Consider the following 27,143-nt stretch of genomic DNA (forward strand, 5'->3'; position numbering starts at 1 on the left):
AGCAAACAGGGAGTTCAGAAGTATTTTTAAATGATCCATAAATTAACCCTGTTAAATTTATTCCCAACTAACCTGAGGAAAGAAGAGTGACAGACCTACAGAGAGACATGTACTGGTATCAAAAGTTAGCTCCTTTAGTATTTTGAGCTACTGATAGAGAATTATGCACACTTATTTCAACATAGTAATATGGTTCTGTAGTGCAGCTAGTCTTTTAACAGAATATTTAAATCTTGTGATCAGACTTTTCATTAATATTTTCCACACAGTCATTTACAGAGGCCAGGCAATAGCATGCTATGTTTTCTTGCTAGTTAAGATGTATACGCCCTTTACACAATGTTTGAAAAGTTACCTAATTAGGTGTGCCTGTCACGTTTAAGACTAAGGTGGCTTTGTTTGGCTTGTGGAAATGTAGGTTCCTACTGTTTTACCATGAAGTACTTAAACTAAATTCTATCATTTTTGGGCAGGGAAAAAAGGAATAAACTGAGGATATTGTGTATTCTTGTTGTAGTATAAATGGATTTGCCATCACCTATATACTGTATAATAGATATTTCCTACACCTTTCAGTGCATTTACAGTTGCTTAAGTGATACTGATTCCACCCTTCAGAAAAAGGAAAGCCAAAGAATATTCTATTTTATCAGACATCACTTTTACTGTTTTTTCCAAACATGACAAATGTGTAAAAAAAGTCAGAGCACAACAGTTTAAGTTTTAATTGCCACCATGTGTGTTCCTTCTGCAGATTTTTTTTAAACACTTAATATTTCCAAATAAATCTCTGCCCAAAACCTTAAAGTAAGCTTCACCAAGCTTTACAAAACCAGCAGAGCAGGAATATAATTTAGTCCTTTCTAGTGTTCCTATAGTTACATTGCATCTTGCAAGTTTTTACATCTTACATTTATAGTCAATAAACCACTCAAAATCAAAAGTAACTCAGGAAAGTTAAATTTCATTTACTTGTTCACTCAAGCTTTGTAGTATGAACTAATGCTCATTAAAGTTTAAAATGCTGTCTTGGGAGGCAAGGGTACTAATACAACTTTTCACAAACATTGTTTAGTGGCTACCAGATGGACAAGGGCTAATTTAGGATTAAGCTTCCTTGGGAGACTAGGGAGAGGATGAAAGCAATTGCAGACTTGAGAGGGCAGGGTGCTCCACTGTTCATCTGGGACTCAAATCCCTCTGGGTTAACTGGAGTTTAAAGGAAGTGCTCCCTCCCTGTCACCAGAGGTGCTCTGTAGCATATTGCTGCTTGCCAGAAGAGACTTTTAAAGAGAGCTGTGTAACTGAATACACCAAAACCCCTGTTAGGAGTCTGCAGGAAGAGCGGGTGAAGAAACGAGCAATCTTTTCACCGACTGTTATTCACTTGACACTCACTGACAAGGCTGATGTATGTATTTCTGCACCTGCACTTGTAAAAGCAGATAAAATATTTAATATGTAATTTACAATGTATTTTACCAGCTTGGCATACAGACTGGATATAGAGTATATCAAAGTAGTTGACAGTTATGGGCTTGTGTAAGCCCTGCAAAAAAAAAAAAAAAGGTTTAGGTATCTAATTTAGAAAAAAAATCCGTTTGCAGTTTAGAAGTGATACAGTTGAATCTACCACAAAATACAAACAGCTGCAAAAACATTTGCCATTCTAACAGTGTATATAAGTTATTAAATAATGATCTGATTTAAAAGAATATAAATGACGCCTTTAAGTAGGTCTTTTCTACATGCATATTATTCCTCATTAAAGAAATATATGTAAAAAGGCCATTGGTAATTGCTTTAACCACTGTAGAAAATGCCAATTCTCTGGTCTCAGACTCCACTAGTTTAGCACTTGAGGTCTCTGCAGTGTTAAGAGATATTTTTCAATACTGTTAATTCTATTATTCCATTGGTAAAGAACGCAGGACTTGAAATATGGCAGTCTTCATATTGAGGGGGCAATAATCCACAGTTTTATACAGTTATCCAGAAGAACAGCACCCTCCACTGCCCTGTGCTTGTGGCTCATCATCAATAATCTGTACACCCCGCCTTGTAGTTCCTGACTGGCTGGAACCATTGCCTCTTGCTCTTTCATCCACTTGAGCAGTTTCTATCATTCCTGGAAAATAAGAACTCAAATCAGGATGACATTCCATTACCATTTTAAAATATTTCAAAGCTTTGAATTCTTCAACAAGCTATTTAATCTCTATGCACACAGAGCTGTTATCAGCCTGATTTAGCAAAACGAGAAACAAACTGAAATTTTTCAATATTCAAGTGACTTTTTTAGAAAAGTGATCCATCTGATACCACAAACCAACATTTTAAAACAGGTTGCTACATATAAAGTCCAAAACCATAATTCGGGCCCAGAAATGCAGAACATCTAGCAGCTCTGATTGGACTTCAATAGGAGCATTTGAGTGCTCAGTAGTTGAGTTGGTAAGACTATTTGGGCCTAAATAAATGACCCCTCAAACATTAACTACCGCACTAGAGCCTGTACACAGGAACAAAAAGTTACTGCTGAAAATTCTACAAATAAAAGAAAGCAACAGCAGACAGCTGAATGATTCTAGATCGGTTTTCTTCCTAATTTGGCTCCTTTGAAGGTTTAAGATGCAGGTGTTCACAAAATTCAAAGATGCAGGGAGTAAGACACCTATATTCCAATCCAGACCGTTTGGAATGAGGTTTAAGATCTGTGCAATAAACTTCAAGTTGACTCTGGACAGCAAGTGAATAGAGAGAACTTCAAATCAGAATTCTGAAGCCAAGTTTCTGTGGGATGGAGGATTGGAAGGGAGCAAGAGTGGAAGGAGAAACAGTCATAAGGAAAATGGAAGAGAAAAGTGCGTTTATGTACTTTTTCCTGTTTTCAACCAACCAATGCTCAGATACGGTGAAGGGGAGACCTTGGACAGAGTGCAGAGGTATAAGAATGTTTAAAATAGTTGACTAATTTTGAACACTATATTCCAAATAGCCTGTACAAGCCTTAAACTTGGTTTTCATTTTTACTTTGTACACTAGACCCCCTATTTTAACAACTAATTCAGGCAACTGAATGTCTCAAAATTACAACATATTAATCATTCAATAATATGCACATAACAAGTGTATGCAGTGTGGCTGTTTTATCATCTTTGGCACCAAATCTTAGTCTTTTCAAACCTGCAGCAGCTTGAACATTGGCTCAAGGACTGAAGACATTCAGCAATAGAAAGTTTGGCATCAAAAGATTAGGTAAAACATCAATCTTATGAATGAACAGTTATGTTAACTAATCTATTGTAGTTTAATTTAATATCTGTGAAACCCATCTTCCAGCCTATTATGTGAAAGGACTTTATTCTGATGTGGGCTTTTTCATCAACTTGTACCGTGTAAACTCACCACAGCAAATGCAATACCTACTTTTACAGAGGTCAAGGAAGAGTTCTTCAATTCCTTTGTTTTGTTTGGCTGAAGTATGATAGTGTTTTGCTCCCACTGATTCTGCATACCTGTATGTAGTGCAAATACCAAAAAAGCTTTTACTTATGAGACCACATGGAATGTTAAAGAAATCAAAAATCCTTTCAAGCCTTCATACTTTGAAGTGTACAATATTCTTTGTAAGACAAATATATAAAGTATGGAGGATATTTACCACATTAAACTTTGCTATTTAAATTTGTTGCCACTCCTGTATATTGCATGCGAAAAACCCAAACCCACCTTTTAGTAAACAATAGATAACAGAAGCTTGGAATGGCAACAGAGCATGGATCACTTGATGATTACCTATCCTGATCATTTCCCCTGGGGCACCTGGCATCGGCCATTGTTGGAAGACCGGATACTGGGCTAGATGGATCTTTGGCCATACCAGGTCAGACCATTCTTATGTTCTTTTCAAGTACATAAAAAGGTTGTTAGAAGGAGGGAGAAAAATTGTTCTCCTTAACCTCCGAGGATAGGACAAGAAGCAATGGGCTTAAATTGCAGCAAGGGTGGTTTAGGTTGGACATTAGAAAAGCTTCCTGTCAGGATGGTGATTAAGCACTAGAATAAATTGCCTAGGGCGGTTGTGGAATTTCCATCATTGGAGATTTAAGAGCATATTATACAAACACCTGGTCAGGGATGGTCTAGAGAATACTTAATCCTGCCATGCATGCAGGGGACAGGCCCAGATGACCTCTCAAGGTCCCTTCCAGTCCTGCCGTTCTATGACTAGTGTAGATTGAGAAGCATCACTGAAAGGGAGAATCTACTATTTTAAAAACACTTCAGAAGCTAAGTTTACTACAGAATATACTGTAATTTAAGAGTGTTTTGTATAATTTTGAAGCTTTAAATCCTTGAATACATGTGGAGTAGAACAGGGATGGAACGTTACTATAGTATTAATTTTGGCAGATAATACAAAAGCTATGGTAATTAGCTACAATCGTTCACTAAAAGCACTACTGTTTCTTTAGTCTTGTGATAAAGGCACTAGTTATAGCAGAAGTGATTTAACTAATTTAAAGTTTAAGAAAAAACCAAAAGCCAAAAAAAAAAAAACCACTCACGTTTCTGCTTCTTGAATTGAAACATGCCTCTCTTTTTCCAAGTCTATTTTGTTACCTGTCAGAGAGAGACACCAGTCTTCAGATCTTTTCAGTGTGTGTAGAACAAACTAAAGAAAAAAAAGTCTACGGACTATTGATCAGAGGTGGGCAAACTATTGCCCGTGGGCCACATCCGGCCCATGGGACCCTTCTGCCTGGCCCTGGAGCTCCTTGCCCGAGAGGCTAGCCCATGGCCCCTCCCCCACTGTTCCCTCTCCCCTGCAGCCTCCGCTCACTGTGCTGCTGGTGCAACGCTCTGGGTGGCGGGGCTGTGAGCTCCTGGGGCGGAGCAGCGCAGCTGTAGAGCCCGGCCTGACCCACCCGTGCTCTGTGCTGCGTGCTGGTGTGGCTGGCTCCAGTGCCACCCATGCTCCAGGCAGCGTGATAAGGGGGTAGGAAGTGAGGCGGAGGGGTGGAGTGGATAAGGGTTGGGACTGTCAGGAAGGTGGGGGGGTTGGATGGGGGTGGTGGTGGGCAGTCAGGGGCAGGGTTTCTAGGGGCAGTCAGGGAGAAAAGGGTGGTTGGATGGGGAAGGGATCCCAGGGGAGGCTGTCGGGGGTGAGAAACGGCAGAGGGTGGGGGGCAGGCCACACACCCCTCCCCTAACTGGCCCTCCATCCCATTTCCAAAATCAGATGCAGCCCTCAGGCCAAAAAGTTTGCCCACCCCTGCTATGGATCTTTCTTCCTATCACTTTCCAAATACCACCTTCAAAACACAATCAAGCTGGTTTTCTTTAAAAATGTTTTACACGTTAAGGGTTAGCAGTATTTAAAGATTTTCCCCTTTCACCCAAATACTTAGGATGGGATCCATAAAGTCCCAATTTTAGGCTCCATTGTGAGCCAAAAAACTCCTGCCAAACCCTGTAGGCACCAGATAAGTTTAAGTACTTAAGTTTTCAGGGTTAAAAAAAAGAATTTTCCTAGTGCCTATTTTCTTGCCTTTTATCATGCACACTGCAGCCTTCCTCTAGGTGTCCAGACACTTATCTCCAGCCTGAGCTCCAGAGTGTCCATGGGCAGGTGAATGCTCTTCCCCAGTTCATCTCATATGCAGGGCCTGATCCAGGAGACATGCTCAGAAGCTGCCTATTGGATCAGGGTCCATTCAAAGTGTGACCACCAGAGGAGGAGGTGCCCACCTTATGACTTAAGTCAGCGGTTAGAGCACTCACCTGAGAGGTGGGAGACCCAGCTTCAATCCCCCTCGCCACTTAGCAACAATAAGATATGAACAGGGAAAGGGTTTCCCACCTCTCAGGAGAGTACTCTCACATGAGTGTCCCACAGCTCAGTCACTGAGAGACAAGGATGGAGTCTGTTGAAGCTGTTCCACTGTGGATAAATAATGAAAGTAACTAGAGCAGGGGAATTGAACCCTGGGTCTCCCACCTCTCAGATAAGCATCCGAACCACCAGGCTACAGATTCATTCCCATTCTCCTGGGCCAACTCACTTTCATTTATTCATAGTGGAAAGCTCTAACAGGAGAGATGGGGAAGCCCCACATCTGAAAATCCCATAACTCAGTGGTTAGAGCACTCAGAAGTGGGAGAGACCCCTGTTCAAATCCTCTCCCCCTCTGGCAGCGGGAGGGAATTTAACCTGGGTCTCCCTAGGCAAGTGCTCTAACCACCAGGCTAAAAGTTAAAGTGGGCAGCCCACCACCTCCAGACATTTTATGTGGGGTAAAACAGGCCCCTAACTCATTCCCACAGGAAACACCTGAAGTACCTGAGCCACCTGACTCCAAGAGACAGGTTCAGGTTTACAGATCATTAAGCAGGCTGCTATCTCCTCTCTTCAGCATCTCCCATTGGCTAGCTTAACTGGCTCCTCACCTAGTGAGCTAACTTTTGTGGATTGCTTTCTAAGGTACCCATCTCTTCATTCATTGTATAGGGAGCCCAGGCACCTAACTCAGTCTTACGAATTGCAGTGTTGTTCCTGTGATTTTCTAGTAGCCCAAATGTTATGCACCAGTTTCAGTGTTGTGACACCCAAGTCCATTTATAGATCTTGGCCTTAATACATACTGAGGGAGCTAAAGTTAATTTTTCTTCCCACACCAAATCTTGCATATACTCAACAGATATTATATATTAATGATACTTAAACTCTTGAGTTTACATTTGGTAGCAGGCTGATCTGTACTGTAAGACTATGTTTCATCACCACAAAAGTAATCATGCAATGTTTAAATAACTGCACATTTACAATAAATTACTCATGCACTCAAAGCAGACTAAAAATAAAATAGCCTTACCAACTATACATAAACAGATTTCGTTCCCCAACATTTTTCTTAATTCCTTGACCCAGTTTTTTACCTGCATACAAATATCAGTTAGATGTATTCTCATTTTAAGAGGCATGTATCATCATTTTAAGGTCATGGATCCAACTATACAGCTTTAAGACTAAGACAGATATCTATGCAAATGTCTTCCTGACTTTGTCCTTTTAATTCTATAGAGGGCGATCTGGAATCCAGAGAAGTTACGCACCTCTGAGTTGTACTAAAGGTAATCCAGCATCTGTTATCCCAGTCCCAAAGAGCAAGTTACAGATCACATGTGTGATATAAATGCACATGAGGTTGCCTTTTAGGTCAAATATGAATTCTGTATTGACTGCTACATAGATGGGTCAGTGATATGTTAGCGTGCATGGTATTCTACTAGAAGAACTGGGGCCTGCTCAGAGTGTTTTATAATCCAATGTACACATAATAGATGGACTGTTTTGGGAGGAACAGAACCAGACAAGAATATTACTTTTGCAGGCATGGTTGGAGATAGGCCAATAGAAAATACACTGTCCATACTGGGACTACATGAGGAGTGTATAAGCTTATGAATTTCTATTTCATTATGAATAAGTAATGAAGGAGGAAGTTAACTGCAAGAAAGTCAAATAAAAATTAGATCCCATGATACAAACATACAAAAAAAAACCAAGCTTTTACATGCTAACAAAAAACCACACATTTCTTTCAACAGAGTGCGTCTCCATTCATGATGGAGAAAAACTTCATTAAAATAAAATCCTTCAGAATCTTACCAAGTAATATTCTAATAAGCAAATCATTTAGATTTATAGACTAAACTCTGGAATATATCAGCAGCTCTATATAGACACACGAGCTCCAAACCTTGTCTCTACTTACTGTTATAAGGTATTAATAATCCAGGGGCACTGTTCTTGGAAACAGTTTCTTTAGTGTCGTAACTTGGAAATTATGGCAAAGTAGTGCATTCCACAAGCAAGGCATGTTGTAGCATGCTATGTTTCAAATAATTAAGATATATGCAATAAGCATGTATACTACCTACTGTTATTGTTCCATCACTACCACATTACTATATATTTACAAGCACAGCACTTAGAGTAGATTTGACCTAATTACTTCAGAATATAAATTAAACTCTAATGACAGTGCCATAACAGCATTACTGTTTTACCAGGAGCAAAGAGGGGGAAGGAGGAAAAAAAAGTTCCATCTTTCCTTAAACTGTTCAGTTTTAGGAATTATTTTCTATTATATTAGATAGAACAATTTAGATCATTCAAATTGATCAGTTATAAAAAAACTGCAGTACATTCAATTATAAACTAAGTTTATAAGGCAGTCATTATCTAAATTAGAAAGTACATTTAGTTACTGATGAAATGGAAACTTCCAAGTTGCACACTCATACTGCAGGGAAGCTTTGAACCTGTTTACTTGCGGGGAGATGGATGCATCTGTCACAGTACCTTCTGAAAAGAGTCTTCATCCGTTATGTCATATACTAAAATAGCTCCATTAGAATCTCTGTAGTAAATTGGACCCAGTGCATGGAATCTTTCTTGACCAGCTGTATCCTGCATGTGATAGATACATTTGTGTTAGTGTTCATTAAGGCAAAACTGATGACATCATTCAAGGAAATCCAATTATTGAACAAGAGTGACACCAGAAATAAGTAAAACTTTGAATTCTTGGCAAGAATTCAACCAGAATCTCAAATGTGTATTCATTTATTTTGTGCTTAGTATTTTAACCAACAAGACTTGAATTCCATTGTAAAAGTGAAAAGTTGAAGTTTATAAAAGCAGAGTGAATAGAAACGTAAAAGGCAGATAAGCAAACATACCCATATTGCAAGGTTTACTCTTTTCCCTCCAATATTTAGCTTCTTTGTTAGAAAAGATGCCTAGAACAGAAATTAAAATATGTATGAAATAGTTTAGAGACTAGAGTCATTATGGTTAATTTTTACATTTATGGCTGATCCAGAGAGTTATTTATAAACCTGTCATTTGGATTATTTTTGTACTCTTATGGTTTTAAAGAGAAAAACAAATCCTGAAGCAAAATCTGTTCAGACCACCATTAACCATCAGGAGGTGTGGAGGTGACACAGACCAAAAGATATATTATCATCCAAGGCTGGGGATTAGCCTAGCTCCAACAAACCACACTTTCAGTTTGCCTTTTCAGAGTATCTCCAGGCAAGTCTAGAAGAAGTTTTATAACATCTCAATATTGCCTCACCATTTGGGCAGCATCTAAGTAGTAACTGTCATCTATTCAGTCTGGAGTGAAAACAGGTAAGAATAAATTCAGGAAATTTTTCCCATTATTATGTTACAAATTATCTGGCATCCCAAGACAATTATGTAATATTTTAATTACAAGATCTAGTTATTTAATGAGAACAAGTAGTTATGTCTTAACCCATAAATAATGGACAAATTTAAGTTTTGAGCATTAAACAAGTTAATCAAAAATACACTCATCAGCCTTAATTAGTGTGACTATTAGCTAGTTATTATCCTTTGGCATCCATGTTCACTTCTGATCCTCCATGAGAACATCCCTGCCTTCAGATTAGTCTGTTCTCCTTGATCTGAATCCTAGAGGTGTTTTAGTTATACCATAAGCCAAGTGATTTTTTAATTAATACCACACCCCATTTGGAAAATATCAGGGCAACTGAACCCAGGACTGATGTAGCCCAATTTAAAGAATTAAGAGCTCAAGGCATGACAAGTTTGGTGGCACAGTGGCCTTAGCTACCATAGTAACTGAAATCTTCCTTTGAGGGGATCTTTTTGAGGCTTGGCAAGAGAGAAATACTATGTTGCAACTTTCCCCACATGAAATAGACTGGCCCTTCTGTTTGAAATTAAATGTTTGTGGGCAAGAAAACAGGAAAAACCACCACCAGTGCAGCTTCTTTCATAGAAAACCTACAGAATCCAGATTCAGACTACAGCAGCCAATTCACACGGTTAAAAATACTACAACTCCAGACTGCAGCCAAGTAAAATAATGATCTGGACACCATACATATTATGGATCTATCAGATAACTTTAGATACTATGAGGAGGTAAAGGTACCCCCAACATTTAGATTTCAAACCAGATGGACATTCTTCAGATTTCATTGTTTTGAATTAGACTCAGAACTAAGACTAATAAATTACTTCAATCTCGGCCTGGTAGAAATGGCATTTTAAGTTTGTATTAAAGCTAGAGACAAAACTAAAGTTAAAGCCTGAAACAGTCCAAAAAAATGAAAAGCAGAAGTGTTGTCGGTCACAGGAGCAAATGCTTCATGTAATTTGCTTGAAACTGTTGCCCAAAAATTGGGACAGGCATATTTTCTTTGATGAACAAATGTAAAGTCTTAGCTGCCAAACAACAAGTGATTAGAAGATTTTTTCCCCAGCCTGAAGCTAAGCAAAAGCAGGCTTCAAGTTATATTTTTATGATTTGGACAATATGCTAGAGTTACAATATAATGCACAACTGCTTTACCCCTTTAAGTTGCACGTGTAGTTTAAGAAGTTAGGCAGCAGAGGTAACTCCCCTGGTTGGTAGGCCTCATTATTGGGTTAACAGAGTTTAAATAAATTTTCAAGCAATGTCCCTAGTCACTTAGAATTTCTAGCATTTGTGACTATAAATATGCTAGTATATTCAGTGTAAGGGTTTGTTCTTAGCATGTATACACCAGTGCATTTTAGTCTTGGATTCTTAAGGGAAAAAAGCTCAACTTTAACCAGTTAGATTTCCAATTGCAAGAAGGCTCTTCACTTCTGTTTCATTCGACATTAAGAGCTGCAGTTCTGAGAATTTATGCAATGTAACTTGGAAGATACTAGATTCTTATTCATTTCAGTCCTTTTGTAGCTTTACTAAATATAAAACATTAGTGGACTGAGACTAGTTTAAATCTGAAAGTCATGAGTTTTAATTTCTAGTCATTTCTTTCAACTTTTTTTTTTAAATTTCTATCGCAATTTTTTGGATGTGGTTTCCAAAACACGAGACCAGCTGAAGTTAACTGCAACTACTATTGATTTATTGAATCTTGTGATATCTTCTGATTTTTCAGTCCTTTGATCTCCAGTGAATGCTTCAACCTACAATTTACACTAAACTCAGTTATGCTTAACTTATTAATCTCCTACAATTGCTAAGAAATGGTCTTCCATCTATGGGCACACTGAGGTGTTAAATATCATTCCTTTAAAGGGCAAACGCCTCATCCCCGCTCCAGTCCCTTTATTCTGGATAAGAGCCTAAGCAGTATTAGAAAGGCCCTAAAAGCCCCAGATCCAGTTAGGAGAGGATTCCCTTAGGATGCCCTCAAGCCCTGATGTAGTGGGAATGCCAGGGGCATGCTGGGTGCAGGATTACTGCGTGCAACACTGGAAATTCCAGACAGTGCTGCAACCTATATGGCAATCTAGGGAGGCTATCATAATTTAGAGAAGCCCCCGCAAGTCTACTTAAATTACATACATGCTCCAGCCCCCAGAGCAACCCAGGATCAGGAAGGTGCAAAGTTTACTTAAAGCTGCATTAGCCCCTCTTCATCTGGACTCTGTGTGCCATTCCTCTTTGTATTTACTGTAGTTTAGATTTGAGAAATCATTCCTAAAGACAAAAAATCCACCTATTTCAGACAATTGTTTATCACTTCAGCTCCAGAAGGCAGATTAGCAACTTCCACCATTTCAGTGATTTGCAGTGCTTATCACTTTAGCAATAGACACGCATTATTGAACTGTTTAAGATCCAACTTGAAATCAAATATGGCTGACATGAATGCATTAGTCTATACCCATGTACTAGCAGCATCCTAACACCAGAGTCCTAGAATGGATATTTTGCCTACCAGGGTTCTCCCTGTAGTTTCCAATGGAAAAAAAAAAAAAAAACCCTTTCACGGTTAAAAAAATCTTGCTAAATTCTGCTAGTACAGAAAAACTACACTGCACTGAGTGAATTTGTGGAAAGTAGCACTGAAGAACTATGGGACTCTGATGGGGATGAGCTGGATACATATAATGTAACAGATCAAACAGGTCTGAGGATTTTAACTACAGCAAGAATATTGCTATGCACCAGATTTAGAGATTAGTTCATATTAATGAATTTACAAAAGCTGAACTAGGTTTATTCCTTGTCTGGGAAGCACTAGGTAAGGAAAGAAAAGATTAAAGAAGCCTGTCTCCACCCATAAAGAGTACACCCAGCCCATCTTCCAATGCTAGGGAGTGAGCCAGTTCTGCAAACAGAGCTAGCTGGCCACACTGAGGGCATTTCTGGACAGGGCTAATGCCTCACCACCCTCCTGCATGTTAGAATGGCTCCAACTTTTCAAGAGTTTAGCATGACCCACATTGTACTGTTCTTCTCCCCTCTTATCCCATGGCAAAGGGCAACTTTTAAAGAAAGCAACAGTGCTTCCTGGCCCATCCCCTCTCCTTCACATGGCTCATCATATGGCCCAATTCAACAAATCATCAACTTCAAAAGGAACTATTCATATGCTTAGGTACTTTGCTGAACTGGAACCATAATGCAGAACTAAGTCCTTACAATCTATTAGACTATAAATATTTTTTACAAACTAAAAATCTGCTTAAGAACAATTTAAACCACACCATTTCACTGCTTGATCATGTTTCAGGATAAATGAGAATACATTCTTAGTTTAAAGTTACTGCCAGTTTCACTGTCAAGTCATAACTGGAGGAGCTTACAAGGCTTTGTGCTCTCAACTTGAGAGCACATCTGCCTAATGTGCTAACTGATCTGATGCACCATTCAGAGAATGTTCTAGGCACCAGTGGCCAGAACTCTATTTTTCTGGGGGGAGGAAAATCAGAAAACCAAGGGGGGGGCGCGGGCGGCAGGGGAAGGGACACATGGAGCCCTGCCATCTATTTCGTGCAGTCACAGCTTCAAGCACTTCTCCAACTGTCTTAAAAACCAACTGTTTGACAGCACCCATTAATACCCATCTCTCATCTTGCTTATCCTTCCAACAACAACATGCTGACACACTGAATAACTAAGTATCAGAGGGTAGCTGTGTTAGTCTGTATCCACAACAAGGAGTCTGGTGGCACCTTAAAGACTAACAGATTTATTTGGGCATAAGCTTTGGTGAGTAAAAAACCACTTCTTCAGATGCATGGAGGCTCTGCAGTATAGATATAGCCTTTTGTGCCAGACAAACAACAATGATCAGACCAATGATCCACCTAGCCCAGTATCCTGTCTGACAGTGACCAGTGCCAGATGCTTCTGAGGGAGTGAACAGAACAGGGCAATTTACTGAGTGATTCATGATCTGTTGTCTACTCCCAGCTTCTAGCAGTCAAAGGTTTAGGGACACCCAGACCATGGGGTTGCCTCTCTGACCATCTTGGCTAATAGGCACTGATGTGCCTATCTTCCATGAATTTATCTAGTTCTTTTTTGAGCCCAGTTATACTTTTGGCCTTCACAATGCGTTCCACAGGTTGACTGTGTTGAGTGAAGTACTTCTTTATGTTTTAAGCCAGATGCTTATTAATTTCAGTGGGTGCCCCTTGGTTCATGTGTAATATTAAGCAACAAACATCACTGCCGTATTCACTTTCTAAAAAATCCTGAATGGTGTGGAGATCTCTTTTCTAAGATGAACAATCCCAGTCTTTTTAAATCTCTCCTTATATGGAACTTGTTCTATACGCCTAATCATTTGTGTCCCCCGTCTCATATCTTTTAGGACTGAAAAACATCAAAATGTAGGTAGGTCAAAAAGATCTGCACAGTATTCTAAGTGTGGGCATAACATGGATTTATGCACTGGCATGATATTTTCTGTCTTATCTACCTCTTTCCTAATGGTTCTTAGGATTGTTAACCTTTTTGACAGCTACTGTGCACTGAGCGGAGGTTTTCAGAGAACGACCCACAATGACGCCAAGATTTCGTGAGTGGTAACAGCTAATTTAGACCATCATTTTGTATGTATAGTTGATTCTGTTTTCCAAAGTGCATTAATTTTCATTTAACACTGAATTTCATCAGCCACTTTGTTGTGCACCCAGTTTTGTGAGATCCCTTTCTAACTCTTCCGTCTGCTTTGGACTTATCTTGAGTAATTTTGTATCATCTGCCAATTTTGCTACTTAGCAGTTTACCCCCTCTTCCAGATGAGGATATTCATAAATTAACAGCACTGGTCCTACTACAGATCCTTGGGGGACTATTTACTTCTCTCCACTCTCCAAAAAAAACCTGACCATTTATTCCTAACCTTGGTTTCCTATCTTTTAATCAGTTACTGATCCACGAGAGAACCTTCCCTATTATCCCATGACTCCTTACTTTGCTTTAGAGCCTTTGGTGAAGGACATTGTCAAAGGCTCTCTCAGAAAGCAAGTACACCATATCCACTGGAATCATCTACCTACATGTTTGCTGACCTCCCTCAAAGAATTCGACTAGATTGGTGAAGCACGATTTACTCTTCCTCAAGATGTTGTGCTTGCTTATGTGTCGATAATTGTTTTTGTTTTACTATAGATGCAACCAAATTTGTCTAGTACTGAAGTTAACTAATATGGAGCCCATCTGGTACAAAGGCTGATTTAAGCAATACATTACATACCGATGAAGTGAGCTGTAGCTCACGAAAGCTTATGCTCAAATAAATTTGTTAGTCTAAAGTGCCACAAGTCTTCCTTTTCTTCTTGCGGATACAGACTAACAGCTGCTACTCTGAAACATACCACAGTTAGTAAGTATTTCTGCAATATCATATTTGAGTTCCTTCAGAACTCTTGGTGAAGGCCATGTGGTCCTGGGGACTTACTATTGTTTAATTTATCAATTTGTTAATAGAAGAGATTTTGGAACAATCTAATACAGTTCCTCAAATTTGTCACCTAAAAATAATGGCTCATATGTGGGAATCTCCCTCACATCCTCTGCAGTGAAGACCGATGAAAAGAATTCATTTAGCTTCTCCACAACAACCTTGACTTTGAGTACACCTTGATTGTCCAGTGAATTTAGTACATCAGAAGCTGGAAGCCTGCCAATCTACCTTTTGCTAGTTGCTCTTCAAATTTGTTTTCCTGCCTAATTAATATATTTTAAACACACTTGACTTGCCAGAGTTTAGGTTCCTTTCTTTCTGTTTTCCTCAGTAGGATGGGACTTTCAATTTTTAAAAGGATGCCTTTTTGTCTCCAACCACATCTTCTACTCTGCTGTTTAGCCACAGTGGTGTTTTTTGGTCCCCTTACTATTTTTTTAATTTTGGTGTATCCATATAGTTTGAGTCTGTATTATGAGTTTTCTTTAAGTACTTCCATGAAGGCATTTCCTTCTTATGACAGTTCCTTTTAATTTCCATTTAACTAGCCTCCTCATTTTTGTGTAGTTCCCCTTTTTGACGTTAAATTCTACTGTGACGGGTTTCTTAGATATTCTCCCCTCCCCCCAGTACGTTAAGTTTAAATTACATTATGGTTGCTATTACTGAGTGATTCAGCTATAATCATCTCTTCAACCAGATCCCATGTGCCACTTCGGACTAAAATCAAGAATGGTCTCTCCCCTTCTGGGTTTCAGGCCTAGCTGCTCCAACGAACAGTCATTAATGGTGTCAAGAAATCCCCTCTGCATCCTATCCTCAGGAGACATGTCCCCAACTATATATGTTGTGACTAAAATCCTCAATTCCTGGGTGTTCTGTTTTTGTAGCTTCTCTAGTCTGAGACTTTCACAACTATCATCTGGATCAGTAGATTATTCCTTTTACTAAATGCTTATCAAGCATGGAATTTGTATCCCTAGAAATTCTAAAATATACTAAAAATTTCTATGAATCAAACTGTATTTGACTATGCTTTTTTCACATGTAGCGCCACTCTCCACCACCAGTGCAACCTACTCAGTCATTCCTATAATAGTGGGGGAAGCAGGACTGGGGATATGTAGGCATGCAGTACAGGGATGAGAGCACAAGAGAAATTGGGGGACGCTAGTCTGGAGAGGGAGGCCTGGGAAAGGGGCACAGAGCCCCTTCCATGTGGAAAAACAGAAAATGCTGGAATGGGAAGAAAGAGAATGGAGGCACAGAATCCCTGGCAGGGGGAGAATGGAGGGAGTTGCAGGATGCGAGGGTGGCATACAGGGAATTTGTGGGGGTATAATGAAGGGACATAAGGAGCCCCCGGTATATGCAAAAAGTTTAGTCTACGGAAGCCAGGAAGCGTGCGACCCCTTAGTTTAATCCACATGCTGACCATATATGGTAGTAAAATACACTTTAAAATAGGATACAGGAAAGCAACTACAGTAAGAAGTAGTTTTGAAATGTGAACTGTTCACACAGTTAAGTTCCAACACCAACTGACCCTGCAGCTTAACGTTTTTAGAACTTAGGGGTAAATATGTTGGGAAGAGAGAAGAACCAGGGTCACTGGAGAGAGAGGATATATAGTAGGATTCACTGAAGAGATGTCCAGAAATGTACCACTGACACCTCAGTATAGGATGCAGATACACAATTTCTAGATACCATTAATGACTGCTTCTTGGAGCAGCCAGTCCTGGAACCCACAGCGGGAGAGGTGTGGGGAGAGAAGAGAGAATTCTTCATTTAGTCTTAAGTGGCACACAACATCTGTTTAAGAGATGACGATATCAAAAACTATAAGTGAGTCAGCTAAGTCTAGTGATGTTACAGCCCCACAGAGATTTCATTTTTGTATATCCAAGGACTAATGATAGAGCGCCACCCCTTTTCATGCAATAAGGAAGTGCATTCTCCCCACATAAGTCCCTACTCCGAAAGCTTGTTTACAGGAGGTTTAAAAAAAAAAAAAAAAAAAGACACACACTCCTTTAAAAGCAATAAATCCAGAGAGGACAAATTCATTCTTTTGTTTTTATTTTAAAAATTGAATTGGTGGACCTGTAGCTTCCCTCACTCTGTTTCCCCAATATCCACAGAGTATTTATTCAATTCACTTTTTAACCTCAAGGAAAAAAGTGCCTGAATTTCGATTTCCAACTACAAATTACACCCACATGCTTAGCTGAAACTGAGACACATCAGATGACAAAACTATTAATAGTCTATTGTCACAGCCTTTGGTTTTACATTGATATCAGAACTTAGGTACCCACTGGAGGCACAGGGCTTGTTTACACTTGCAGTGCTACAATGGGGCAGCTGTAGTGCTTGGTGAAGACCCTACTAATGCTGATGAGAGAGCTTCTCCCATTAGCATAGGTAATCCACTTCTCCTATTGACATAGCTATCACCACTTGGGGAAGTTCTCCCATTGACCTAGCACGGTCCACACCAGGGGTTAGGTTGGGGTAACTACATTGCTTGGGGGTGCAGATTTTCCAGGACATAGTCTGGATTGGGCTAGTTCCAAAGCAGTGACATACACTTTGTCCTTATTATATCTGAAGTGCTAACATTGTTCTGCTACAACTGCATCCATTGCAGACATGTGCTGTCAGCAAGTACAGGAGTATTTAGTTACAGTTTAAACTCTTCATTACCTCTCTAGAGCTAAAAAATTTGGGAAGAAAGGTTCGTTAAAGAATCAACCCCAAGCCATGCACCTTCAATTAAGGTAAGCGAGCTCACACCTCAGACCTCCAGAAAACAACCAAAAAACAGAAGATCAGACTCATAACCATGAAAATATTAATGTAGAATGTTTTAAAAGTATTTCAAGCCCTTATGATAAGGAAGGAAAAACTAAATACTTAATCCTTTTGGTGCCATTCTGGTCTCCATTACTGGAGTATCATACATATCTCAAAATATTTAAAAAAGTGTAAATTTTCTTCACAGAGCTGGTTGAAAAAGAAAACTAAGTTTTTCTTGAAACAGATAAAGCACAACTTGCTTGCAGCTCCACTCTACGTTGTCATCCCTAAATGGTTTGTTCTCACTCTAGAGCAGTATATCTGGAACTGTGGTTCACAGAGCAGTGGGACACCCAAGACAATTAAAAAGTGGTTCCAGACTCTTAAGGTATGTGTACACAGCAACTAGACACCTGCAGTTAGCTTGTGTCAACGAACTCAGGCTTGCAGGGCTGTTTCATTGCTGTGTAGACTTCCACGCTCAGGCTCCAGCACAGGCTCTAAGACCCCCGTGAGGTGGGAGGGTACCAGAGCACAGATGTCTACACAACAATGAAACAGCCCTGCAGCCCAAGCCCTGTGAGCCCAAGTTTGCTGGCATAGGCCAGCCATGGGTGTCTAGTTGCTGTGTAGACACACCCAAAGAGTCTGAGAATCACAGGTCCTGAGAGTTTATACATGATACATAAGCTTGTACATGCACTTCAATACATGTCAAATAATAAATGTACAGTGAACTACAGGATTTTGGTGCTGCAAATCTGAGGCCAATAATTTAGACAGATTTATTCTCAAACATTTTAGCTGTTGAACAATTACATGGAGTGGCTCTTTCAATATTTAGGATGTTAGCATTTCTGCAATATGAGGCGTAAGCCAGTTTTGGCCAAGTTCACCAAACTTTCTAATTTAGCCTATTTCACCAGTAATATTTACTACGTGTTTTTGTTGAGTTTTGCAAAAACCTAAAGATGAAATCTGAAGGCACTCACAATTTCTTTGAAGATACTGACCTTCCTCAATACTTAACTTTCACCACTTAGAACATTAGCCACAGCAACAAAAGCTGGAATTTGCATACAACACTTAGTCATCAGGCCACTCATATTGCCTAGTTAGTGAGAAGGAATTAACACTTTCAGATCACGTTTCCCCATACCAGGATTGCAAAGGCCCGAATGGAGAAAGCTGAGAGCCTGAACAGAAGGTCACAGAAATCAGAGAAGAAAGATGAAGTATTTAAACCCAAACCCCGACCATTTGAGGTGTAAATGGAACTACAGAACCTCCCCCTCCCCCAAACCAGGAAGTAACCAACAAGGCTGGCCACTTAAAACCAACAATCAGGTAGGCAGGGAGAGAGAGAAAAGAATGAATACACGTATGCCATTCTTCACCCAAGGAAAGGGTCATGGTCCCAGCCTGGACCTCACAACAGCAGCAACGACAGGAGCAGAAAGAGACAGAGCCCTCTGAACAGGACTCAGCCCGGGGAAGAGACCAGAGAGATAGAGAGGTCGACTGACACCAAATGGGCGTCGTAAAATAAATAACTAAATAAAATGACGTGTGCCGGGAAGAGACAGCGCAACAGCCCGACTGCCCTCAATATACAGAGAGAGGCACACAAACCCCGCGGCCCCCGCGCGCACCTGCAGGGTGGTGATGTGTTTGTCGTTGAACTTATTCTCGCAGTAGCGCAGCACCAGGGAGGTTTTCCCCACGCAGCCCTCCCCGAGCAGCACCACCTTGAAGGAGAAGCTCCGGCCGCCTCCCCCCGCGCCGGAACCCGCCGCCGCCGCCGCCATCCGCAGCGAACCCGCCCGCTCGCCGGGCCGCGGCCTCACATCGGCGGCGCAGCCGCCGGACACCGACCCCGGCGGGGAAGCCGCCGCGAGGAGAGCCCGGGGATGCGGGGACCGAAGGGGGCAGCCGCGAAGCTAGCCCGGGATGGAGCCAGGCCACTTGTCAAAGCCGCTCGGCCCGCTCCCTCTAATGGCGTCTTCTTCCTTCTACGTCACGCTCCGCTCGGTCACGCGACATGTTGGCAGCCAACAGGAGGGGCAGACGCTGCGGGAGCCGAGGCCACGCCCAGAGCCCCCGGAGAGGGAGGGGGAGAAGCGGGGGCGGGGCCTAGCGAGTTTCCCAAGGGGCGGGGCTAGATGAGATTCCGGAGGGGACGGGGGCGAGTCTGACCCGCCGTGGTCTCCTCAGGCTGCTGGGCCTCCGCCCCGGGGGCGAGAGTTGGCGCCGGCCTGGGGCCCAGGCTTGTGTCGTTAGAAGCAGGCGGCAGCCCCAGGGCTCCGCGGGCCCCCTGCAGGCCAGGGGCGGGGAGGCTCCTTCCCCTGTAAGAGGGAGATCCGGCTGGGGTCGGGGTGACCGCGCAGGGCCCGCCCGAGGCCAAGGCACAGCCTGGTATCCAGCGGCGGGCCGCAGCTGGCCTGGCAGGCCGGGTGCCCCTACGCAGTAGTGTGGCAGCCTGGGGCTGAAAGGTGCCCTGTCCGATGGCGAAGGCCGACGAATAACTCCCTGAGCCGCAATAGTCTTGGGTGGTGTAGGGCTGTGCTGGGCACTGGGGATGAGAGATCCATGCTGGACTTGTGGCTAAAGTGTGTGTAAAGCAGGTGTTTCCTCACTTTACATCCAAGCAGCCCCATCAGGCCGGCAAAGGGTGGAGGCAAACCTCACACTGACAAGTGGGGGAAGAGACAGCCAGGAGTCGGTGTCCCAGCAGGAGAGAGAGCGAGACGCTTGGTCTGGGTTTTCTTTTTCAGAAGGATCGATTTCAAAGGTTTACTGGTCTGTGAAGACAGGAGGCTGAACCTCAAATGCTAAGCAGCTAAATAAACTGATTGCATACGATATTGCCGTATTACAAAATTGTATAGAGTGAGATCTTTTCTGAAAGCTAGTGACAAAGTGGTGATTAAACTCATTGAGAAATGTATGTATTAACACTATGTAAGGAATTATGAATACTCATTGATATTAGGCTGGTTTCAGAGTAGCAGCCGTGTTAGTCTGTATTCGCAAAAAGAAAAGGAGGACTTGTGGCACCTTAGAGACTAACCAATTTATTTGAGCATGAGCTTTTGTGAGCTACAGCATCTGATGAAGTGAGCTGTAGCTCACGAAAGCTCATGCTCAAATAAATTGGTTAGTCTCTAAGGTGCCACAAGTACTCCTTTTCTTTTTGCGAATACAGACTTACACGGCTGTTACTCTGAAACCTGATATTTTGTTTTGCTTTACTTGTAATTCTATCTTCAATCCTTTTACTTGAACTCACTTAATCCATGCTCTTTTTAATACAATTATTTATATTTACTATAAACCAATGCTGTGTTTAAGGGGAAGGATGTATGTATCTCTGTTGAATTGATAAGTTGTAATGTGTTTTTGTCTCTTTACAGGAGCAATGAACCTTATTATTTCTCTGAGCTGTCCTGGAGTGTGCTGGACACTTCATGGCAACACAGTTTGGGGAAAATTCGGGACTGGGAACATAGGCACCGACTCCGTGGGTGCTCTGGGGCTGGAGCACCCACGGGGAAAAATTGGTGGGTGCTTTGCACCCACTGGCGGCTCCCCGTCCCGCCCCCCTGCCCCAGCTCACCTCCGCTCCGCCTCCTCCCCTGAGCACGCTGCCGGGTCCTGCTTCTCCCCCCTCCCTCCCAGCGCTTGCGTTGCGAAACAGTTGTTTCGCGCAGCAAGCGCTGGGACGGAGGGGGGAGAAGGAACGTGGCACGCTTGGGGAAGAGGCGGGGCAGGGATTTCGGGAGGGGTCCAGTAGGGGCAGGGAGGGGGCAGAGTCAGGGCAGGGCCAAGGTCACACTCTGAGTGTCCATGTATAACTGCAGCCCTGATCCAGCAGGGTGGGGGGGCATGAGCACCCACTGTCACCAATGAAAGTTTGTGACTGGAACGGTTGGGGGTCATCTTGCTGGTTGTAGACAAGGTTGGTAGAAACCACGGAATCTGACTTGCTGGCAGGCTGCTGGGGTCAGAGTTCCTGGATCAGGGATGCAGTTATACACGGTCACTCAGAGTGTGAGCTGCCTTCTTGTTGCTGACTGTGACTGTCCCAGGAAAGGAGTTACAGTAGCAAAGCATTTGAGGCACCCAGGGTTACAGGGCCGGCAGTGACCTAACCGCTTACTCGTCTGAATTGCCCCTGAAAGCGTGACACATAAGCATTATTTTTCTTGCTTTTAATGTGCATGTGCATAATTTTACCTAGCTGAGCAATCCCATTAAATTTAAGTGCATAGGTCAGGGGTGGGCAAACTACGTTTTAAGCCATTTTAAGAGTTTAACTTAAGCCGTTTAACTTAACTTAAACGCTTAAGCCATTTTAAGCTGGCCCACGAGCTTCTGCTGGGGACTGAGATCTGGGGCTTGCTCTGCTCCAGCGCTCCAGCCGGGGTGCAGGGTCAGGGGCAGCATGGCCCTGCTCCGGCTCCTGTGCAATCCTGGTCCAAAGGCCCTGCTCCAATGGCCCCCTCCAGCGTTCAAATGGGAGCTGCAGGGGTGGTGCCTGGAGACAGGGCAGTGTGCAGAACCAGCTGTCCATGCCTCTGTGTAGGAGCCGGAGAAGGGACATGCTGCTGCTTCCAGGAGCCGCTTGAGGTAAGCGTCGCTTGGAGCCTGCTCCTCTGAGCCTCTCTCCATGCGCCAACCCCCTTCGCCAGCCCTGATCCCTCTCCCACCCTCCAGACCCCTTGATCCCAGCCCAGAGCACCCTTCTGCACCGTAAACCTCTCATCCCCAGCCCCTCCCCAGAGCCCGCACACCTAGCTGGAGCCAGCATCCCTGCATCCCAACCCCCACCCCAGCCCGGAAACCCCTCCCACACCCTGAACTCCTCATTTCTGGTCCCAACCGAGAGCCCACACCCCCTCCCGCACTCCAACCCCAATTTCATGAGCATTCATGGCCTGCCATACAATTTCAATTCCCAGATGTGACCCTCGAGCCAAAAAGTTTGCCCACCCCTGGCTTAGGTGCTTGTGGAATCAGGACCATGTTTATTATTTTTGTGTGAATTCCTTAGACCAGTCGTGTCCAATACGTTCGCTACTAGCCACATGTGGCTAATAGGCTATTGAATTGTGGCTAATGCATGTGGCTTTTTTATAATGCAGCTAATAAGAAAAATTCAAAACCACAAGTGTGGCTAGCAGTGTGGCTAGCATCGAATTTCTATTGGACACTGTTGCCTTAGACAGCCCCTGATCCTACAAAGAGTTGTATGTGAGTCCTTTTTCATAGGTTGATTTGGAAAAAGAAAATCCTGCTGCTGTTCCCTTCTGTGGCTGAGAGGCTGGGGCAGGCAGGCTGGGGGCCGTGGTGCGCACAAGACCCCCTGGGTCTTCATAGACTTCAGAATTGCTGTTTTAGTTAGCTTGCATAGCCGATGCTGTTGGGTAAAATTTCATGAAACATTCAATAAATTATTTTAACTTCACACACGCACCCCTGGTGTGAGACCCCAAGTGGTTCCTCTGGTTGCAACACCTAAGTGCCTTTGTGGATCCCACCCAAAGCAACCAGAAAGCCAGGAAAAAAGTCAGGGAAAGCAAGCAGAAAGCCAGAGAAGTAGACATACCTGTGGCCCTGAGAGGGAGCAGTGACTGAGCTTCTTGGGGCACAGGACTGTCTGGAAAGGCAGGCTTGGAAATTGTCAGCAACAAAATTGCCTGCTGTTGTTTGTTCCTACTGTGTTTAGAGGAACAGAGCTTTGTAAATAAACATGATTATACCAAAGACATACCTGAATCATATTATCAATGTCTCTTCCTAACAGGAACAACCTAGCAAGGCCCTGATTATTGGCTAAATCATTCAGGCCAAGGAGCAACAATATTTATAAACAGGGATAGGGACATAGATTGTCTCCCAGTGTGAAAGGGCTAAAACTCCAGTTTCATGTGCCCCCCCCCTTGCACAAGTGCTGCGGAGAAGAGGTATTAGTTACAGGAGAGAGAGAAGTAATATAATGTCTGTGAGAGGGTCATACATTCTGAGTGGACTTACATTTAAAACTGTAAAAAGAAAAGGAGTACTTGTGGCACCTTAGAGACTAACCAATTTATTTGAGCATGAGCTTTCATGAGCTACAGCTCACTTCATTAGAGACTAACCAATTTATTTGAGCATGAGCTACAGCTCACTTCATCGGATGAAGTGAGCTGTAGCTCATGAAAGCTCATGCTCAAATAAATTGGTTAGTCTCTAAGGTGCCACAAGTACTCCTTTTCTTTTTGCGAATACAGACTAACACGGCTGTTACTCTGAAACCATTTAAAACTGTGTATATCATAGTCGTGTGGATTATTTTACTGAACTGTATATTCTCAAAAGGAACTTTGCCCTTCATCACTGTTGGAAGATACGTGCAGCTACAAAACACAACAGTATTTTACCATTTCCTTTTGCCCTTTCTTGCTGTTTCATGGAATCAGTAATGATTACTTATCTTGTGTTAAATGAAACCAGAAGAATGGTCTTGTTGAGAGCAATTTTCTGTCTGAAAGAGCTATAAAAATATCTCTGTTCTGCAGTATTCTTGTATGGGTAACAATGACATGCCAAACTCTGTATAACTATCTGTGATAAATAAAGTGAAGTGTAGAATGATCAATCACTTCATCAAAAAGCCATTTTCCAAGTTCCAGTCGTTTTATTAATATCGCTGATCTCATCTGGCAGGTTTTTGGCTCATTTTGTTGCCAGCTTATTCCAAAGACAGAATGCATCTTTTACTAATGGTCTGTTTAATTTGGTGTGCTTTGAGTTTTGATGTTGAATGATTAACAAATATCTTTAGAAATAACTAATATTGCTTTTCTCTTCATTTTTGAATTCTTGAGCATTTGATCACTTTACATGGGCAGAGACAACTCTGGGTCTGGCCAGGTTTTAGGCCCCTGCAGTGTGTTTTGTGGGTTCCTTGTAGTCTTCAGGATGCCTGAGCCAGCGAAGTCCTCTCCCACGCCTAAAAAGGGCTCCAAGAAAGCAGTGACCAAGACCCAGAAGAAAGGGTAAAAGAAGCGCCGCAAGACCTGGAAGGAGAGTTACTCCATTGATGTCTACAAGGTGCTGAAGCAGGTTCACCCCGACACCGGCATCTCTTCTAAGGCCATGGGCATCATGAATTCCTTCATCAATTATATCTTCGAGCGTATTGCTGGGGAGGCGTCCCGCCTGGTACATTATAACAAGCGCTCCAACATCACTGCTCGGGAGATCCAGACCGCCGTGCGCCAGCTGGTGCCCAGGGAGTTGGCTAACCATGCTGTGTCTGAGGTCACCAAGGCTGTGACTAAGTACACCAGCTCCAAGTAAGCAGGGCCTGTGCCATTCTGGGAAGCTGTTATACCTAAAACCCTGCAACCTCTCCAAAAATATAGGGATTGTATTGATAAAGAAAACACTGAGCTTGGAACAGAAAATCATTTAACTAATTTTATTAAAAGTGGACAAATTTAGTTATGGTACAAAACTACTCGTTAAAGCAATATTCAATAACGATTGTTTTATTATTTTTTAACTTTACCCCCCCACACACCTCTAAAGCTGGGTCATGCACAACTTTTATACTCATAGTTTTCAAAACAAAAAACAAAAAAAAACCAACCAGACAAGACAATCTAACTGAGTATTTTCCAAACAAGCCTACTACAGGATCAGCTTCATAATTATAGTCCCTAATCCTTTCTCTCATCTTGGGCTTTCAGAATCACCAGGTTTTCTGTTGCAGAGTGCTGGCACCAAATAGGTTTATTAGAATACTGCGCTTCTTATAACTAACTGCCATTGAGACAGCATGTTGCGGTAACATAATCTTGACGGATAGGATCAAAGGGGAGTCACAAGTACCATTTTTTCAGCATAAGTTCTGGAACCATAAACATCTTGTACAGTAAATGTAGACAACTGGGCACAAGCACCAGAGTCTTTAATGTCTACTCCTGAAGGCATTCTGTACCCCCCCCAAAAAATTATGTGCCAAAAAAATTAAAAAGTATGCACATAATTAAAAATTCTGCAAAATTCTGAAAATTTTATTTATCAAATAAATGTGGAGGCTCCAGCATGGCATTTGGGAGCACAGGCCACTGGCTGCACAGAGGTGGGAGATCACTGTGCAGCTCCCCCCACGCAGGACATGAACTCAGTGGTGAGGCTGCATTCAACCCTGACACAGCGCAAGGATTGGGCCTGCTCCAGGAGCAACCCCCCCCCCGCCCCCACATCTGTGCCAGGTGCACCAGGTGCAGGCAGGCAGGCTCAGCAAGGCATGATCCAAGTGGGGAGGGGCTTAGTGTGTGGTGATCCTGGTATGGGTTGAGGGTTCTGTGTAGCGCAATCTGGTTGCAGGTGGCTCAGTGTGGGATCTGGGTGTAGGGGGGATCTGGATGCACAGGGGCTTGTTGGGTGGTTCTGGATGCAACGGTAATGGGACTCTGCAGGAGGGTCCAGGTGAAGGTGTTTGGGGCTCAGCAGGAGGGTCTTGATGTAGGGTGGATAGAGCTCAGCAGGGGGGTCTAGGTATGGGGGGCCCAAGGGTGGGTCCAGATGCTGTGGGAGTGGGGCCCAGTGGGACGGGGATCCGGGTGCAGGTGGCTCATTGGGGTGGTTCAGCTGCAGGGGGAGTGGGGCTTATCGGCGGGGGGGGAGGGGGGAGGCTTGGCGGGAGGGTCTGGGTATGGGGGGATCAGGATGCATGGGGATTGGGTGGTGGGGAGCAGCTCCCTGTAGTGGGTTCCCTCCCCCTGCAGCTGAGGTGTGATGGTTGCAGGAAGCAGGGGTGGGAGGGTAGTTTGCAGAGCTTCCTGCAGCAGGGAGAAATCTGAGGGTGGGGCTGACACAGCCCTGGATGCCGTGCAGGGGAAGAGGAAGTCCCATCCTCCCCAGCCCAGCCTAGCAGCTGAGCCTGGCACAGGGTAGGGAGCCAGGTCTTCCCCAGTCCTGCCCCCTGCCCCACAGTGATTTACCTCTCTGATGGCTGCTCTGGGCACCTGAAATATAGTGTTGTGGAGGGTCGCATGACTGTTATTGTGACTTCCCTTTGCTTCCACATCAGAAATCTGCAGGAGACATAAATTCTGTGCATGTGCAGTGGTGCAAAGTTCTCCCAGGAGTACAATAAATATGAAAATGGAAATGTTGTCTGTATTACTGATTTCATCATACATGAAAATGGCTTTTTAAAATCAGTTTCCTACTCCATAATATGCCTGTTAAAATTGATTGAGATGGTTATTCTCCAGCTAATACACTGCAAGCACCATTGCATCCACTGCCATTTCTTTTCATTGGTCTTTTTTTAGAACTCTACTCCTGCTCTGACAGTTGGTATTGACTACATTGGTGCCATTTCTGAAGGCTGCAAATTGTTCAACTCTGAAGGTTTGCAACATTTTTTTTTTTTTTTTTTTGGTATGCATTCTTTGAGCTCCTTATCAAAGTGTTTGAAGTCTTATCTCCATTTTAAACAGGACTTCTCACCATGGTTGTGAAACTCTTTCAGTAATCCTGTATTTCTTAATTTCTTCTTTCCAAACTTT

General features: G+C 42.8%; 1 protein-coding gene and 1 pseudogene across 1 annotated transcript; one reads left to right on the top strand and one right to left on the bottom strand.

The window, feature by feature from the left end:
* Positions 1-639: 639 nt before the first annotated feature.
* RAB21 (RAB21, member RAS oncogene family) lies at positions 640-19,604 on the bottom strand. Its single transcript, XM_073327768.1, has 7 exons — positions 19,224-19,604; positions 8,752-8,811; positions 8,372-8,479; positions 6,879-6,942; positions 4,572-4,626; positions 3,430-3,518; positions 640-2,128 (listed from the first exon to the last, which is right to left on the bottom strand). Exons 1-7 carry the CDS (start codon positions 19,377-19,379, stop codon positions 1,989-1,991), a joined length of 672 nt encoding a protein of 223 aa, XP_073183869.1. The 5' UTR covers positions 19,380-19,604; the 3' UTR covers positions 640-1,988.
* A 4,933-nt stretch (positions 19,605-24,537) lies between these two features.
* Positions 24,538-24,918, top strand: LOC140906741 (histone H2B 8-like; annotated as a pseudogene).
* Positions 24,919-27,143: the final 2,225 nt, after the last annotated feature.

This window comes from Lepidochelys kempii, chromosome 1 (genome assembly GCF_965140265.1).
Source record: "Lepidochelys kempii isolate rLepKem1 chromosome 1, rLepKem1.hap2, whole genome shotgun sequence".
Classification (NCBI taxonomy): domain Eukaryota; kingdom Metazoa; phylum Chordata; order Testudines; family Cheloniidae; genus Lepidochelys; species Lepidochelys kempii.

Bases quoted from the DNA above. Each gene is read 5' to 3' on its own strand.
- RAB21 (XM_073327768.1), bottom strand. From the start codon at position 19,379: ATGGCGGCGGCGGCGGCGGGTTCCGGCGCGGGGGGAGGCGGCCGGAGC. The intron at 8,812-19,223 runs GTGCGCGCGGGG...TTTCTGTTCTAG, and splicing joins AACACATCACCACCCTGCAG to GCATCTTTTCTAACAAAGAA. The intron at 3,519-4,571 runs GTGAGTGGTTTT...CACTACATACAG, and splicing joins TCAATTCAAGAAGCAGAAAC to GTATGCAGAATCAGTGGGAG.